Raw genomic sequence first — 17,728 nt, 5'->3', positions numbered from 1 at the left:
TACATAGCTGCACATGTACTTCTGAATACAATATCTTGTAATTCTGTATACATTAAATTTCATTAAAATACGTGGTAGCGTTCCAGAGCTATCGGTGGAATAGAGAAATTTTATAATTTGATTTTAACTTATGACCTTTTGACCTTAACACTTTCTGTACCAGTGCGTCAAATATGCAAAAATTACACACACAAATCTATGGACAGAATGATTATCGAATGTGGCACACACAGCTCTAGATAGGGTTAAGCGTATGCGCGCACTAGTTAGGGGCAATTTCGTCCACCCATACTTATTTGTCCCAAGTCTTATTCGGAAACCTCGGTTACCTTGTCCACAAAATCGATTACGGACGGATGCACAACCCCAAAACATCATGCCTCCGGCGACACTTCGTGGCGGAGGCATAAAAATGGTCCGTGTGACTGCACTTTTAGAGTCATGATAATGATATCATGATTTTGTAAGACCCGTGACGTGAAGTTTTCAGAATCCTTTCCATGGGAATATGAAGAATTGTAAGGGACCTGACATTTATCATTTTTAGCTTATTTCTTCAAAGCTTTGCATATCCGACCGAATAACATAAATTGTCTTAGCTTACGTACATCAACACTCGCTCACCCACAGACCCAACAATAGAGCACTCTTATAACCATGTGAATTGGTTCATTGCAGATAGCTTTTCCAGAAAAGTAACACAATGTGTGGTCATGTTGCGTTAAGTCAGGTGTCTAATAGCATGTGAATTGACAGAAAACAAACATACAACAAAAAACAAAAACAAAAAACTGACTCTGAAACCTGATTTGCGTACGGCGGAAAATGTCCAAAATTTTGACACTGATCGCGGGATTACAAGACAGCTCATGTACCAAATCTCACTATGAAATAATAATGTGGAATATATGGATCCCATTTAACTTTTGCTCTAATCACGTTTCTCTCTTTTTTCTGTTTCCTTAATTCTCTTCCACCCTCTCACTCAATTTCAGAATCTCATTGTTGGTTTTATGGTGTTTGTTTTTGTTTTTGTTGTTGGGTTTTTGTTGTTATGTTATGTTTTGTTTTGTTTTGGATTACGGTGGTTGTAACTGAGCTGGAGCACAAGAGCCGACGATGATGGCGCTGTTTGCAACAGACAAGACGTCAAAGCTTGCTCGCTTATAGTAATTTCAGGGCACTTTAGGTAGCTATTTTTCGAGACATGATTAGCGGATATGAAGTAGCCAGTCTTTATTGCTGTATAGATATATGAGTAAATACTTTCGACATTATCATGAAGTTTCCATATATTTATAGACCAATTTGAATATCTGCTTTAAAGCTGTTGACTATACAGTGACTGTAGTTACAATATGTGTGCCTAGCGTGTGGCGACTGCGAAGTGTAGAACTGCCAATCTTTTTACCTCACAATATTATACATATCGACAAGATATCGACAAGCAAATAGCAATATTGATCTATTTCTTCGCGAAGAATTTGTCAGTCGCACTAAGTATGAATTATGACTATATCAGCCAGTGGTACAAGAAAGTATGTTGTTTTGGTGATACATGTACCATCGACGTAGTCGGCAGAGAGCATTATGTGAGGGAATTGTTTTGGATTTGTGCTGACCATGTTGACAAACTCCACCCCAAATCATTATAATAGTAAATCATTCTACAAACTTAGATGATAATAGTAGATCATGTCCTTGCAAGGTATACCTTATAACATTTGTATCAGTATAATATTATTGAAACATACTTCTTGTTCTTTCCGGAAGGGTCACTTACTCACCGACAAACGCGTGACATACTATCTCTCTCGTTCTATCTCTTATCTCTTTCTCCTTCTATCTGCCTTCTCTTCCTATGTATCTATATTGAAATTGAAATTTAGATCTATATTTTATATTTCCTGCCGTCTCTTTTCTCTCTTTAATTCCTCTCCCTCCCTTTCTCCTCTCCGCTCTCTCTCTCTCTTTCTCTCTGTTTAAGTTGGGCAATTGATGCCCAATTGTGCCTGTACATGATTTTGGCTATCAGTGATGCTATATCAACATTAAGTATTCATTTTCATTACGCTTCCCACTCTCACGCAACATTTTCCTCTCGGAGGATTATGCACTCCACAAGCCATAAGAATTTAATGTAAATTAGCATGAATATTGACAACGGGAATGACGTTTCATCATTTTGTTTTATTAACCAAATTCTCTTCTGTGGTATACAAAAACTCACAATACTCTAAAGCTTAACTTGTTTATAAAGTTTAGCCTCGGTCAAAGTCAATTTTTTTTTGTTGGCAAATTTAGAAACAAATCTAGAAAGAGGGCTCGTTCACAGAATTCTGCTAACTCATGAAGTACCCTGACTGACCCTGTTGACCGATCCTTTGTACTGACTAGACATCCCCATGTTTCAAGCAAAGTAACACACACACAAACAAAGGGCCAAAAAACAAACAAGTGAATGACAATACTTGAAAACGATTGTATGTAGTCCCCTCCCCTTCTTTCTCTCTCTAAAGCCACCCTACTTCTTTAAAGATTCATTTCAATGCGACTGACTTATCATAAGCACGTTTTATATTGCAATGCCGCCACCCTAGTCAAGCTTCGCTAAGGATGAGAATCTCTTTCATCTTTTTCTTTCTTTTATTTCCATTAACAAGATGCAATTCATTTGTCATGATTCCGAATAAAGTATATCAAAATTAGATCGATAAAGTTACTGCGAGTGAATTCAGATAGTAACTGCTTCTTAATGAGGCATAATCACATCATGTCATCTCATTGTCACATGCATATGTGTTGTTTTTCGATGAAATGCAGGAGATAGCAAGCAATCAAACCAATATCAAACGTTCCAGTCCAAAACAATTATTGCATGCCAAGTAGTAAATGGTCACTTCGTGACGTGATTGTATGCTTGCATGAATTTGTCAAATGGCTTAGCTCGTTACCCTTCACTTATTACATTTCTAACCCAGAACACTTCTTTACACCACCATCCTCCTCCATATATCTTATGATTTGATACTTTTAATGACATTTGTGAATCAGGGTTATGGCAATCAAAATTTGTAACCATGGCATAGTTACCTGCGTTCATAAATACATGTTCTATTGTTAACCTTCTTCTTCTTCTTCTTCTTCTTCTTCTTCTTCCTCTTCTTCTTCTTCTTTTGTTGAAGAAGAAGGTTAACAATAGAATATGTATTTATGTATTACTTACTGGCCTGATATTAGCATTTGTCAATGTTTAATATAGCTTTCTAAATATCCGTCACATTTTTCTACTCTCCATGCATTATAACATCACATTATTCATCGTTATGAATGTTCATTAATTATTATTATTTTATCTGTTTTCTTAGCACGATACAGCAAGAAGCGCTGAAGCGACAAGTATCAACATCAGAAGCAGAGAGTTGGCAAGAGCACTAGCGCCCCCATCGCCGGGATCCACGGGGGGCACGCTGCAGATGTTGTCCCACATGCACCCGTTGGAAGACTCGGTCAGATGGGTGACCACCGTGTCATAGGGGCAGAAGAAGTCCTGGCATGCTCCGACCTGGATGGGGAGCTCGTTGTGCTGGACAAGGACGCGGTGGTCGTTGTTTGGACACCGGAAGAAATGGAAGGCAAGGTGGCCGCCCATTGGCGAGATTCGGCCGCTGGCCCAGGTGCGGTTGATGCTCACGTTGTAGTTGTCGGCCATGAGCTTGGGCGAGTCCTTGTAGAGGCCGAGGATGGTCAAGAATGGCTGGAGAGTGGAGGAGTGGGCAAACTTGAAGGCACCTTTGGGAGTCCTGGGGATAAAAAACGAATACAGTGCCATGATAAAATCTTGTGATACTGTCGAGTTAAAATTTGATTTTTCCACTAGCACAGCTCATCCTGCCGTTGTTACACCATTGTTGTCAGGTACTCATTTCACACCTTGGTCAAAATCAAGGGTATTGCCATCAAGGCATTTCGTCCAGGGGTGTTCGCACCGGGTAAGATTCGAACCCAGGACCTTCTGTTGAAGAGTTCAAGGCCTTTTATTTTCGAACCAATGTATACATGGTCAAGAAGGTCACTGCGACCAAGGCACCTCGTCCAGGGGTGTTCGGACCGGGTGGGATTTGAACCAAAGATCTTTTGTTATAGTTTATCCAAGGCCTTAACTACTATCCCATACCTAGCTTGATCAAAAAGGGGTTTGGGGATTAAGATGATCAAAGCATCTCGTCCAAGGAGGTTTTCATTGGGTGAGATTCGGACCCAGGATCTCCTGTTGAAGAGTTCAAAGCCTGGCTTAACTACGTACCATCCCATGCCTAATTTGGTCAAGGAGGGCACTGCAATCAAAGCATCTCGTCCAGGGGTGTTCGAATCTGGTAGGATTCGAACCGAGGATCTTTTGTTAAAGTGTCCAATGCCCCTACTACTTTCTCACACCTAGTTTGAATCAAATAAAATTCGCTAATTTACTGGTTTCAACTGACCGATGAAGGTCCAGTTTCATTAGAATCTACTTCGACTCACATTTAAACTTTCTAAATACACGTACGTAACAGAGCCTCCATCGTATCGCTCACCCGGTATTAAGTACGCCCGACAAGTAGCTGGCGACATCATCGACCAGGGGACAGGCCATCTCGTAGTTAATCTCGTGGCCGTAGCCTTCCGTCCAGTACTGGTCGAGGTCGAGGTAATATTCAATCACGCGCTTCTCGTCATCGGTGAACAGATTGCACCAGAGTGAGCTGCCGTTGTAGGCTGTCTCGTAACCGCACATGTGGTTCAAGACCTCCAATTCGTCTGCGAGGAACACGGAAAGAGAGAAAATCGAGACGGAGTGGGCGAAGGGATATCTTATGATCATCCATCGTGTAGTTATCGACGCACAATCACAATTTGTTTCTTTGTTTGTTTGATTTATATTTCTTCCAACACAATTTCATACATAAATCAAGATTCTTTTCAGTAATATCACATAAACTATCAGTAAGCAGATTACAATGTACATGATTCAAAGAAGGAAAATGAATGTGTGAATTAATTCCATTAACAAAATATATATCGTATTACCGAATTTCCAAATAATTCCAAACAATTTCCAAATTTCCAAACAATTGGCACGTCATTACGGGTAATACCGTATCTTTGCAAATGCTTATACAGTAATAGGAAAATATGAAAATCGTGTAAAATCTTCTTTGCATGAAAAGGTGATAGCTGTCAGTTAAAAGAACCTACGAAGGACCCTTGAAGAAATAGGAATGATCGATTTGAACGTTTTCCGACAGGTTTGATTACAAACAATAGCTACGTTCAGACGATGATCGTTAACTTTAAGGTAGCTATAACTTCGAGGATAAGGGCTTGCCCCTTTAAGGGATGATATAGTTTTGTTTGAGATGGGGATTCAGGTTTTTAACTTTTTGTGCGATAAGCAGAAACCACGTGTATGAAATATTAAAGAGCATACAATTCTGAAAGGAAATATAAGCTTGTTTTATGAAAATTTGTTTTGAAATGACTAAGAAGTCCTAATAAACAATGGGTCTTACCTATTACTGGACGACTTTATTTTACTTTGTTGTTTGATATCTCAATCATTTCAAAACTGATTTTCATTTAATAAACTCTGATCTCTCTCAAATTAGTGGTTTCCAATTAACTTGATAGAAATTATCATCTGAATCCCTATCTCAACCGAAACTATATATCATCCAGTTAAGGAGCAAGAACTTATCCTCGAAGTTAGCTAATCTTGAAGTTTAGTATCACCATCCGAATGCAACTATTGTCATTTCAATTTGTCAGTAATTCAGCAACTATAACTGCTAACTCTTGGACACGTATCTACAATAATCCATACCAAATATAATCGCAGAATGAATTGTGGGATCGGCAATAAAAAAAATGAGATGGTTACATTATTGCCTCATGTAATTTGCATGAATTATGTGGTCGTGAACGACATTCAGTCATAATTCCTAAAAACACACATATACATATAATTTTAGACATATAGAATTTGTCAACAACGTATTTCTAACTGGGTGTCTTAGCATCATTTTAAAACTGTTACTGTTGTGTATGCTGGATTTTCATTCAATTCAACCCAAGTTGAAGGGGAATGGCTTTCTGTTCAAAGCGCCAGCGTCAGATCTTTGTTAGTCATCGATGTAAAATTTTATCCCGCAGTGGCCCTTTAGTGAGATGTGTCAAGTGGGACAAGCCGATTTCATATTAACACGTTTGCAGCGAAGTAGACGTGGCCGTAATCCCTACATTCACAAAACTTCTGGCACAGGATAAGACAGCATACTAGAGAGGGGGGCATGAAGGTTTGCATATTGACGTGTTCAAATTTGTGTTTTGTTTTGTTTTGTTTTCCTGAGGACCCAGTATGAATAACAAGGTCTTTAAACTACCTGTTCATAATGCATTATCATACAAGGCAATCCAGTTTGCATGCATTAGTTATATACCCATAATGTCGACAAGTCACAAACAAGACAGCCTGATACATGTCAGACGCAAAATATGGATACAATTTTGATTGGACTTTTGAAATGAATTGTCCCTTTTATAATACATTCCAATACTCGTGATCTAGATTTCATATTCCATAAGCCCGTCCACTAACTTTGAGTACGTCTATAAGTTTCTTCATGTTCTTGGAAAGGTCCTTGTCACTTACACACAGATACGGGAAAAATATAAAAAATACATAAACAAGCGAGCAGACATGGAAAAAGACGAAAACGTAGGATGATGAACGTATATGCAGTGCAACAGCGGTCAAAACGTTATACCTGCAGATGTCTGCAAGCCATCGTAGTGTGCAGGCTCGCCCCCAGCTATTTTGGCAGGGAAGGAGGGACAGGATGTGTGACTAACGCCTAAGATTCCGTTCCCCAACATCGGGTTCTGGAAATTGTCCAATGCAATTACTTGTATATGCATGCATGCATGCAGTTGTCCTCTCTGAAGGGATCTATCACTAAATCGCTATAAGTCTTACTCTTTCATTTTCCTTTTTTTTTTTTAGGGGGGAGGGTCAGCCAATGTAGCTATGCCTATACATTCTAGCTTCCCATATGGATTTGATGATACCTAGGTAAGTGGATCATCAGGTCAAACATTCTCACGAAATATGGTTCGTGGGTGAAGAATACAAAAGGTATTATCAATTTCTGCGACAAGGCGTGTAATGAATATGAATGAGATGCATAGGGGCCTACATTCCCATATCCATAGTAATATTAAGTGCGCATCTTTAATTGTGTATTATTGAAATATTGTATGCCGGGACATTGAACAAGAGGACGGTCCAGCGATTTCTCAACTACCGGCATTATTTGGGATAGCCGCCAGACAAAACTGCCAGAGGGATGTAATCACGCTTGTGATTAATGTAATAGAAATTAACCGAGAGTCATTAACACTGCCAATGGTGCAGGACCCTAACTAATAGTTACAACTGATCATCAAGTAGCTCATCGAATGAAATCTATACTTTCACTCCATCTGTATATAGGCCTATTCACACGTCATATTTCTGATTAACGGTCGGACGAACATCACGATACACGTGTACCACATAACTAGGTACAAAACGTATTGTGCAAAATTAGACTGCTGGTGTACGTGCAGACCTGTGCATGCTGTGTGAAAGGTATACCAACATTAATCACAATGAACGTTGAAAACCTCTTTTCAAGTACACAATAGACAAAATTGCGTAAATATCCGAAATCGATATGAACGTGAGTTTGTTCAGACTACAATAGCGCATAGGTTCAAGTGTCAAAAACGACAACGGATTGAAAGGAAGAGGAGAAAAAAAGAGGATACGAGGCGATGCGCTTTACCTATGGTCATGTTAAAGGGCGTGGAGGATCCAGTCGGTGCTAGCTTGGTCGCCACACTCTGAAGAACTGCTGCCATCTCCGAGCCACGCCCGAATTTCGTGTTCTCGATGACGGCCGTGTCGTTTTCGTCGACGGTCACGATAAACTTGCCGCAGTTCTCGTAGAATTTCAGCACCCTGTCCTCCCTGCCTTCCTCGATGTGGTCGATGACCACGACTTCGACATCACCGGTGGTCATATTTCGGCATGTCACTGTGTCCTGCAGTTTCAAATGAAAGCAAGCTAGCATGTTCTTGATGTGACGCACAAAATTCTTTCACTTTTCAATTCAATCAATTCAATCATAGTTTATTTCCAATCATCGAAAATCAAAAAAAAAAAAAACATAGTACAAAGTATACATGTGATGAAATATTGTTCAAACGTTTGCATAAGATTCATGTAATATATATACGAGACATATTATAGAACAACATATAACATGTACAATATTTAGGAAAACACTGTATAAATACTTCGTGGGCGAGCGGAAAATAAATTCGATTATGGAAAATAGTGATCCACTAAAAAGCATAGCTTGTCGGACGTGGATCGCTAGACAAATAATGAGTAAATTATATACTATTCTATAACAATATACATGTAATTATTTTGAGATACACCGGTTGAGAAAAAATATAGAATACCAATGCTAGTGCCCGGACACTGCTCACTGAACCACGTGTACCGGGAAAATATGACAAGGACAACACGTTCGTACACACATTCAATTACCCACACGTATACACTGTAAGACGCGAGACAGTACCGAGAGGAGAGAAGACGGTAACAATACAAGTCTACGAAGAACAAGAGACAGGAAAGGAAGAGGAGAGAAGAAAGAAGAGAAGTCTGCACACAGAACACGCCAAGTGCTGCGACATCAGGACAAGTGAAGGCTCAAGCATAAATCAAAACAATTTAAATTATCTAAGATTATAAGTAGAAAGTAAATATTTTCTGAGTTTGTATTTAAATGTAACAAATTTGGGGGAATCTTTTAAACTATTATCTAAATTATTCCAAAGTCTGGGTCCGGTATAAAGAAATGTATTTTGGGCATGTGCGGTTCTCATTAATGGAAGATGAAATTCGTCGGATCGTCGCGTGGGATAGTTATGAACATAACTATTTCGATGAAATGAATCATGGAATATTTTAGGTAAAAAGTTACTGTTGTAATTAAACATAAACTGGCCAAGTTGAAACACATACAAATCATTTACTTTTAATATTTTATGGTCAGAAAACAAAGCATCTGTATGTTCTCGGGTATGTAAATTAAAAACAATTCTAAGCGCTTTCTTTTGCAGTAAAAGAAGTTTGTCAAGTAACATCTGGCATGTATTACCCCAAGCAAGAATCCCGTAGTTTAAATAAGGTAGTATCAAACTAAAATAAAGAGTTAATAATGCAGATGAAGGAAGATAACATTTTAATCTATTCATTACACCAATGTTACGTGATATAATTTTACATATGTTATCAATATGATTCCTCCATGAAAGCTTGTTATCGACACAAACACCAAGAAATTTAAAGGAAGAAACTTCTTCTAAAGGAGTAGTATCAAATGTTATATTGCCTGGGAGGCTATTTAAAGAATTACTAAAAAGCATAACTTTTGTTTTTTTAATATTTAATGACAATTTATTTGCGTATATCCATTGTATAACCTTTTTCAGTTCTTCATTGACTGTTCTTATTAAAATGTTTGGGTCAGGGTGAGAAAAAAAAAGGTTAGAGTCATCCGCAAATAATATGAATGATAGTTTCTCCGAGGATCTATGGAAATCATTAATATAAATAATGAATAACAATGGGCCTAATAAACTCCCTTGTGGAACACCAGATGCAATTGTTTTACTTTGAGAGTCAAAGCCGTTGACATGTACAAATTGGGATCTTTCTGATAGGTAACTCGTGAACCACTCCAAGGCCTTTCCACGTATTCCATAATGAGACAGTTTGGCGAGAAGTATTCCGTGGTTAATCGTGTCAAAGGCCTTGGAGAAGTCCAAGAAGATACCTATTGTGTGTGAAAGTGTGTCGAGTGCGTGTGTGACTTTGTCGATGAGGGCAAGTAGTGCGTGTGTTGTGCTGTGATTTTCCCTGAATCCAAATTGAAAGTTTGAGAATATGTCGCAGGTTTTAAGAAAACGTACTGTCCTGATATAAACTATTCTTTCAAGAATCTTAGAAATAGAAGATAATAGAGATATGGGTCTATAGTTATTGACATCATCCTTCTCCCCTTTCTTGTAAATAGGAATTACTTTCGCAATTTTCATGCTATTTGGCACATGGCCAGTTGTAAGCGATGAATTGATAATGTGTACTAAGGGATCCATTATTTGAGGAATTATGTTTTTTATCAAATAGTTGTCAATTCCGTCATGGCCAGGACTTTTTCCTTCTTTCAAATTAGCAACAATCTTTATTATTTCTTCTTTATATGTTGGGTCAAAAAATATAGTTTTGGAGTTAGGTGTATCTAAAAAATCATTAAAAGATTTACTAGAAAGAGGAATATTTTGAGAAAAAATTTTCCCAATTGAAGAGAAAAAGTCATTGAAAATTTCCGCCATGCCAGCGGGAGTGTTGCTGGAGGCATTGCCCCACCGAATTTCGGAAATATTAGATGATTTGTTAGATGTATTCATAGCATTCTTTAATGTTTTCCATGTGTTTTTAATATCATTTTTGTATTTGCTTATCTGATTCACATAAAACATTTTCTTCTGCGTACGTAATAATTTGGTGAGTGTGTTTTTGTATGAAACATATTTTTTCTTATTTTTTTCAGTGGGATTACATCTATATTTATAAAACAAATTGTTTTTCCTGTTTATAGATCGTAATATAGACTGGGTTATCCACGGGAGTCTTGGAATTTGCTTATATCTATTTTTTATGTTACGCAGGGGAATATGGTTATCGATTTCGGAGGTAAGAGTAGATATGAAATAGTCATAAGACAAGTTGACATCGGTAGTGTTGTATACAGAAGACCAGTCGATTTCTTTTAAACTGTTTTGAAGACTTATAAGATTATCTGCAGTAATCTTACGACGCTTATAATAATTATTTTGTTTAATCAGTTTAATTGGTACCTGAGTAAATATAGGAAAATGGTCAGTGATGTCTGAGAGGACGATACCAGACTCAGGAAGTGGAAAAACATTACAAAAAATGTTGTCTATGAGGGTAGCCGATTGGCTGGCGACACGGGTAGGCTTGGAGATTAATGGTAAAAACGAAGCAGACATTAATGTTTCTATAAATTCTTTTGAACTGTTTTGGGAGTTACATTTCATGAGATCGATATTAAAATCGCCCATCAAAAATGTATCTTTATTAAGTATCATGGGATTTTGTACTAAATCCTGCAAAACAGTCAAAAAATCATTTAAATTCGAACGAGGGGGCCTGTAAATTACGCCAATCATAATGTTTTTTCCATGTGGATTTATCAATTCAATAAAAAGGGATTCAAGTACATCGCTCATAACACTAATCTCCTCATGTATAATATATTTAAATTTTTTTGAGATGTATAAACCAACTCCACCACCAACTCTCTCGCTTCTATTTCTAAATACAAATTCGAATCCGGGTAAAGAAAATAAATGACTGATATTAGAGTTCAGCCATGTTTCTGTTAACCCTACGATGGAGCAAGATTTATGATCTGGGTTTTCTAAGAGTAAGCGCAACTTATCAAAATTTTTGTTAATACTGCGTATGTTAAAGTGAGCTAACAAAAATTTTTCACCAACTGTATTCATGATCCGATTTTTATACTGATTTTCGGTCAAATAAACACACGATGGACTCTGGACTGGATCATTTGAGTCAAAGTTATATTCAAATTCTTGTGTTGAGGTATTGTATTTATCGGATATGTAATCTTCATATACACTGGAAATAATATTTACATGATCAGATTCAGAGTGCGTTACTGTGTTATAGAATTCATCACTATTCAAAGAATTAAAAACAAAATTTGTTGCGTTAGCCATGGGTTAAAATATAAAACATTCGGGAATTAATAACTGGCTTCCCGTCTGGTCCTAGCTCAGCAGCTACGTGGGGGTATGCAGACCTAAAAGAAGAAAGGAAACCGAGATTCGTACAGAGAAACATGAAACACACACAGAACAGGGAAACGAACATGAACACGAACACAGATGACACAGAATCAACATCGTTGCGGATGGTACACAAGGCCATGGCCTCGTGTACAATACCTAACATGAACTTATTTAACAAGCAAGGACGTGTGCTACACGTACTAGGCAGTGGAGAGTGGAAGTGGACAGAGCTCCCACTGACAAGAAAAAAATGTAAACAATCAGCTATTTACCGATATACATTTGCTTGGCAGGAAAAGAAATCATCCATATCACTGAATTATTCTTCAAACATATCAAACATTTACATGTATATGCATATATAATTATCTCGGAATCAATAATCACTAGACACCTCCGGTCTCCTACGTCACAGAAATCCCAAAGGGGGGGGGGGGGGGGGGGCGGCAGTAGCCCATAGTCATTTCATACGTTTCGGAAAGTACAACAATCTCTGCTTTGTAATTTCCCTCATGGAAAACAAGAGCAAAGAGACAAACTAAGATACAGCTAACTGAGACGCGACTTGGTTTATTAAAATTAACCTAGGGATAAATACCAGTCGAACACCTCATAAGAGGTGAGCACCCTCTGAAAGGGTGAAACTTTGCAGCCCCATGTGCAAAAGATTGAACTGAGCAGCTTTGAATAGTAAGGCAACGACCAGCCAACCATAAATGAATAACAATGATGTGTTTTACGTAAGACTTCGTTGCCAAAATATATACCGTATGAAATATGTTGGGCACGTTGACTCTCACTTTTCGAATAGATTTGTAAATGGCGAGAGTCATTGATTTGAGCTTTTCTATCGAATCCAGGATGTTACGTACATAAAGCCCCAAACGAAAACTGGCCTGTTACACGTGATATGACAAAGATGAAAAATGTTTCGTGTCGACGACCGTGTGTTCGGAGTAGCAAAAGAATAATAAAACAGCTAAAACCAGGGAGCTGGCCAAACAACTTGTTAGCTATCAAACAACAATGCTTTGTTACGTAATATTACGATGACACTTTTGATGGGAACATCAGCGCCGTCATGCACTGCCACCAGTGAAAATGGAGATGGTTTTCTATACTTATGTGACACATACAAAGAGGATAGAAAATTCCCCAATAATGCATTAATCATCATATAAATACAGAGAGGGGAAGATAAATGGAGAAAGAGGAAATGATAATACGCTTATCATTGAGCATGAATTTCAAGTAATCAGATGCATGGGCTCATGTTTGTATACAGGTTTGAATACTATTTCGTTAGTATAGACATCTTGGTCAAAGTAAAGAAGGAAAGAGCTTAATCATTTTAGGCAATGGCGCGTCTTCATCAGCTGTATGGCATTCTTATTGTGGGCGATACACCATTATGCCATTGACGACTTTCATACGGATCAATTACAAAGGAAACATAATGACCTAGCACAGACAAGAAATACATCAAGAGAGTAACCTTATCCCATCACACTCATAGAATACAATAAACACGATAGACAAGGGAAATCGAATGTAGAAGTGAGAGGAGATATGACAAAAATGAAAACGAATAACTGGCTGGGATAGATGGTCGACTGACAAAGACGAATGGCCAAGACACAACACCACACATCACGTCAATACAGTATATATACGCTTCAGGTCATGGAATAAACCTTCTCGATACAGACATTGGCATGAACATCATTCCATTATCTCACGTGCACTAACAAAAGCCTGCTGATATTGCCCGCTTGTCCTGCTGTTTCTTGACCTTACAGATTGATATGGCATCGACCAGGATTTATATTTTCCGAGTTTACTCTGATTGACTCTTCATCACCCATCACAATCATGTCTACCATTGTCCACATGCAGTTTACTTAATCTATGCACAAATTTCATATCTTTGCATAGTTATTTTCTGCAAAAACAAACAAACACACACACACACATACATACACACACACAAACTCGAAAACAATAGAGAAAGAGAGAGAGAGAGAGAGAGAGGAGAGGATGAGGTGAGAAAGAGATTGATGATTACTTGCCTGGCTAGAAAAGAAAAGAAAAAACCAGGTTAACAGGAAAGTAATGTAGGCCGGATATTGTGTATCTATCATAAGACTCAGATGGAGGGCTGCATGTGACAGTTGAGTGTGGAGATTACATTAAATATCAGAGATGTCTATTACTTGTTTGTTTGTATTTTTATCGGTGTTGGTGGTGGTTACGGTGTTTTTATTTTGATCGTTTCGCAGTGGTTCGAAAAGCAATAATCTCACGAGCGTTATTTAAGAGAACAATACTATGCATTCTCCGCTGCATCAACTTTGTAGAGACTTTGGACCAATCAAGTTTATCTAAATATTGACTTGCTATAAATCATAAAATCTTGACATTATGTTCAGTCATGCTGACGCCTACAGAACATCCATATTGCTGTACAGTGCATGTTCAGATAATCGTTTATAGACAAGATAGAGTGTATACATTCAGTGTCATAATACTAATATATTGAGTTGGTATCTTCATACACACGATACAGAAGAAAGTTTTCCCTTTCGCTTAAGAATGTTTTCTGAAAAAAAAAATATACATCTATATACAGTTGTATGTTGATAACATTGGTAATGCCGTTGTCATGATAACTATAGTTTCTACTTAATCACATTTTTTTTTCAGAGTAATGACATTATATCATCAACTTCATCATAATTGTTCTGTGCATTGTAACGCAATCTTGGATTCATTACCACTGTCTGACTGTTAAAGCATGATTCTTAATTTGTCATGCTTGTTTAAATGGTTGAAGAAAGATACATATTACAACTCAAATGTCTCGGTAAACTTGCTTCTAAGAATTTTGCCTAACGAACTTCTCCTTTCAAAGAGTATTGTTGATTATAAGGGCAATACATGTATATTAAAGCGTCCTGAGAGAGAAGCGCACATACCTGAATTTACCATATACATTGGTCACGCGTAAACGTCAAAGCCTCTTTGGCATCATTTTTATCATGAAATGAAATGAAATGAAATGACATGAAATTTTATTCTTATTCCACATAGTGGACATTATATGATAAAATATACAGGGTATAACACATAGTGGACATTATATCAAAACTATACAGAGTATATTGCATGTGCATGTATATACAAAATATAGTGATTTTCTGAGATAGAATAACACCATATACAAATGTGGAGGGGACTACTTAGAAGCACTACTTAGAATGTAAGTCGTACGATAAAGGGTGATAAATATAGTGATATTATTGTCGTACGATAAATATAGTGATATTCTGAGATAGAATAACACCATATACAAATGTGGAGGGGACTACTTAGAAGCACTGCTTGTTGAATGTAGTCCCCCTACAGATTATAGACAAAATGATACCAAAGATAAGGTTGAGTGAAATAACAAAAACACCATATACCACCATTGAGTTGTAATATGTATCTTTCTTCAACCATTTCAACAAGCATGACAAATTAAGAATCATGCTGTAACAGTCAGACAGTGGTAACCATAAAAACACCATATTTTTATCATCACCACCGTTCCTACACCATTTTCATCATCATGAATATGTTATCGTTATGACCATTACTGATAACACCATCCTGGTAATAAAAATTATAGTGTAAGGTTAGCAGCCAAATGTTTGCAAGATATGTCAATGTAAGTCGTACGATAAAGGGCCACAGTAGTTTAAAGTGAAGATATACACGCATTATTTGTGACATGTTGCATTCTAATACAGCTGTATTAGTATTATCATATTTCTCTCTTACAAGAGATTTGGGCAGAACTTCAAATGATTACGTGCAATGATAATACCAGTCTGTTCTTGTTTGTAAATGAGACCACGCCCACCTTGGAAGGAGTTTTGCCAGTGACGTTGCACATAGCTCCGGCTTCCAGCAGCCCTTCGATGTAGCCAAACGCGCTATCGATCGTCCGCTGCCTGTACGTTCCCTGGAAAGTGAAATTCCCGAGATCGTTCCCGCTAAAAAGTTCCGGGACCCTAGCTCTGATCCTTTCCCCGAGACCCCTCATCTCGGCAAACCCAGCAGGGTGAAGCTCGCCCTCCATCGAGATGGGGTAGAGGTTGTCAGGGATATCGAGAAGGTAGGCGAAGTTGTCATTCACGCCCTCGGTCTTCATTCGAGTCAGGATGGAGTTGTAGTCTTCGATGTCGCCATCGCTCATGTATCGAGTACCATGCCGATGGACGACGTAGACGCCGGCCGGCTGGCACTGGTCCACTGCGGAGAGCTCCCCGACATCCTGGGCGATGGCCTGCCAGTAACGCTCACGACGGACGAATTCGTCAGACTGCGGCTCGAAGCTGGTTTCATAGCCAGTCTTTGTACTGTAGCGAGGCGTCGGACCGCTACCTTGTCCGCCGACGACAAATGTCAGGAGGAAAACGAGACCAAGAGTGCGAATCATGGTGTCCCTGGTTGATGTCGACAGTCCGTGATCTATGATCTGGCGAGGTGTATCGGGTGATACACGTTCATTCAAAGGACACACGAAATGCTACCCTCGATCGCACTCAATCCCGTGCGACTGATGTTGACATAAAGAGATACCTAATGCATGTGAGCTGTGGCGAGTGTATCGTGATGCTCACATGTGCATAGCCCACGTATCCAAGGTTTTGTGAACAAACATTAGTTACAAACAACAGTATCGTCACGCCAAATCTTTAGCATAACATCTACATGTTTTAGATCAAGTTTCATTACCAGAGAAGTAATGTCAAAGTCCGTGGTCATACACACGCTGAAATCAGCTTTCCGTTAGTTGTAGGAAATTAATGAACGTTTAAAAGCAGCGACTTCCGCATATAAATCATTCTGCATTGTGGAGCGGAGATGTAGCAGTTCCGCACATGACTGTCTTCGGTTTTTACCGGAAGTATCACTTTTTAAAACGCCATATGCTTTTGGACAATGCAGATCTGTGCTTGCGATATCGAAAATCAGCATAAAACCAAATTAGCCAAATAGTCTGGCTGTTTGCAATATCTTCTCCATGTGTTGTTCAGCACTGTCCAGTGACTATCACCATAGATCAACACGTGTTTAGGACTATCAAAGTCAAAGGAACTGATAGTGTGATTTCATTCAATCAGCATAACATTAGATGACATTTCAAAGATGACTCAATATAGTTTTAGTTTACATTTGACGCACAACTGGAAATGGGTTCATTATTACGATTTGTCATACATTTAACGCTGTCATCGTAAAAAAAAAAGAAAAAAAAACCTACGTAATCATGCAATCACTTTCATTTTACTTATAAAGTGATGTATAGACGTTTCTTTTATAGAACGTAGAAGACACAGCAGTATAAATAGTGAATTTTTAGACTGCGGAATGACTTCTATTCAGCTGCTGACTTTTATCGCCCTTTCAAACACAATGAATTAAAACTAACACTCCCGATAACCTCTCCTCTTGGGAGTTAGCACTAAAGTTCAGGCTGTGTAAGGTTATACAGCGCCGATTTTGTTATCACCGTTATCATTGTTTGCGTGATCTGGTGATGGTGGTAATGATGATAACAATGATATAATTGCTGTGAATGTAAGTTTCGCTTCTCTTCTTTGTCACCGTTGTAATATTATCATTATCATCATTCTTATTATCAATCATCATCATCATCATCATCCATCATCCATCATCGTT

The 17,728-nt window shown here is 38.2% G+C and overlaps 1 protein-coding gene across 1 annotated transcript; it reads right to left on the bottom strand.

The window, feature by feature from the left end:
* Positions 1 to 2,260: 2,260 nt before the first annotated feature.
* On the bottom strand, positions 2,261 to 16,598 carry LOC139724724 (multiple inositol polyphosphate phosphatase 1-like). The gene is made up of 4 exons (XM_071635846.1): positions 15,903 to 16,598; positions 7,866 to 8,124; positions 4,578 to 4,800; positions 2,261 to 3,803 (listed from the first exon to the last, which is right to left on the bottom strand). The coding sequence occupies exons 1-4, from the start codon at positions 16,479 to 16,481 to the stop codon at positions 3,365 to 3,367; spliced, it is 1,500 nt and encodes a 499-aa protein (XP_071491947.1). The 5' UTR covers positions 16,482 to 16,598; the 3' UTR covers positions 2,261 to 3,364.
* Positions 16,599 to 17,728: the final 1,130 nt, after the last annotated feature.

This window comes from Diadema antillarum, unplaced genomic scaffold (assembly GCF_040938485.1).
Source record: "Diadema antillarum isolate AM-2024a unplaced genomic scaffold, OU_Dant_1.0 scf00000226, whole genome shotgun sequence".
Lineage (NCBI taxonomy): Eukaryota > Metazoa > Echinodermata > Echinoidea > Diadematoida > Diadematidae > Diadema > Diadema antillarum.
This window is presented reverse-complemented; position numbering and strand designations above follow the sequence as displayed.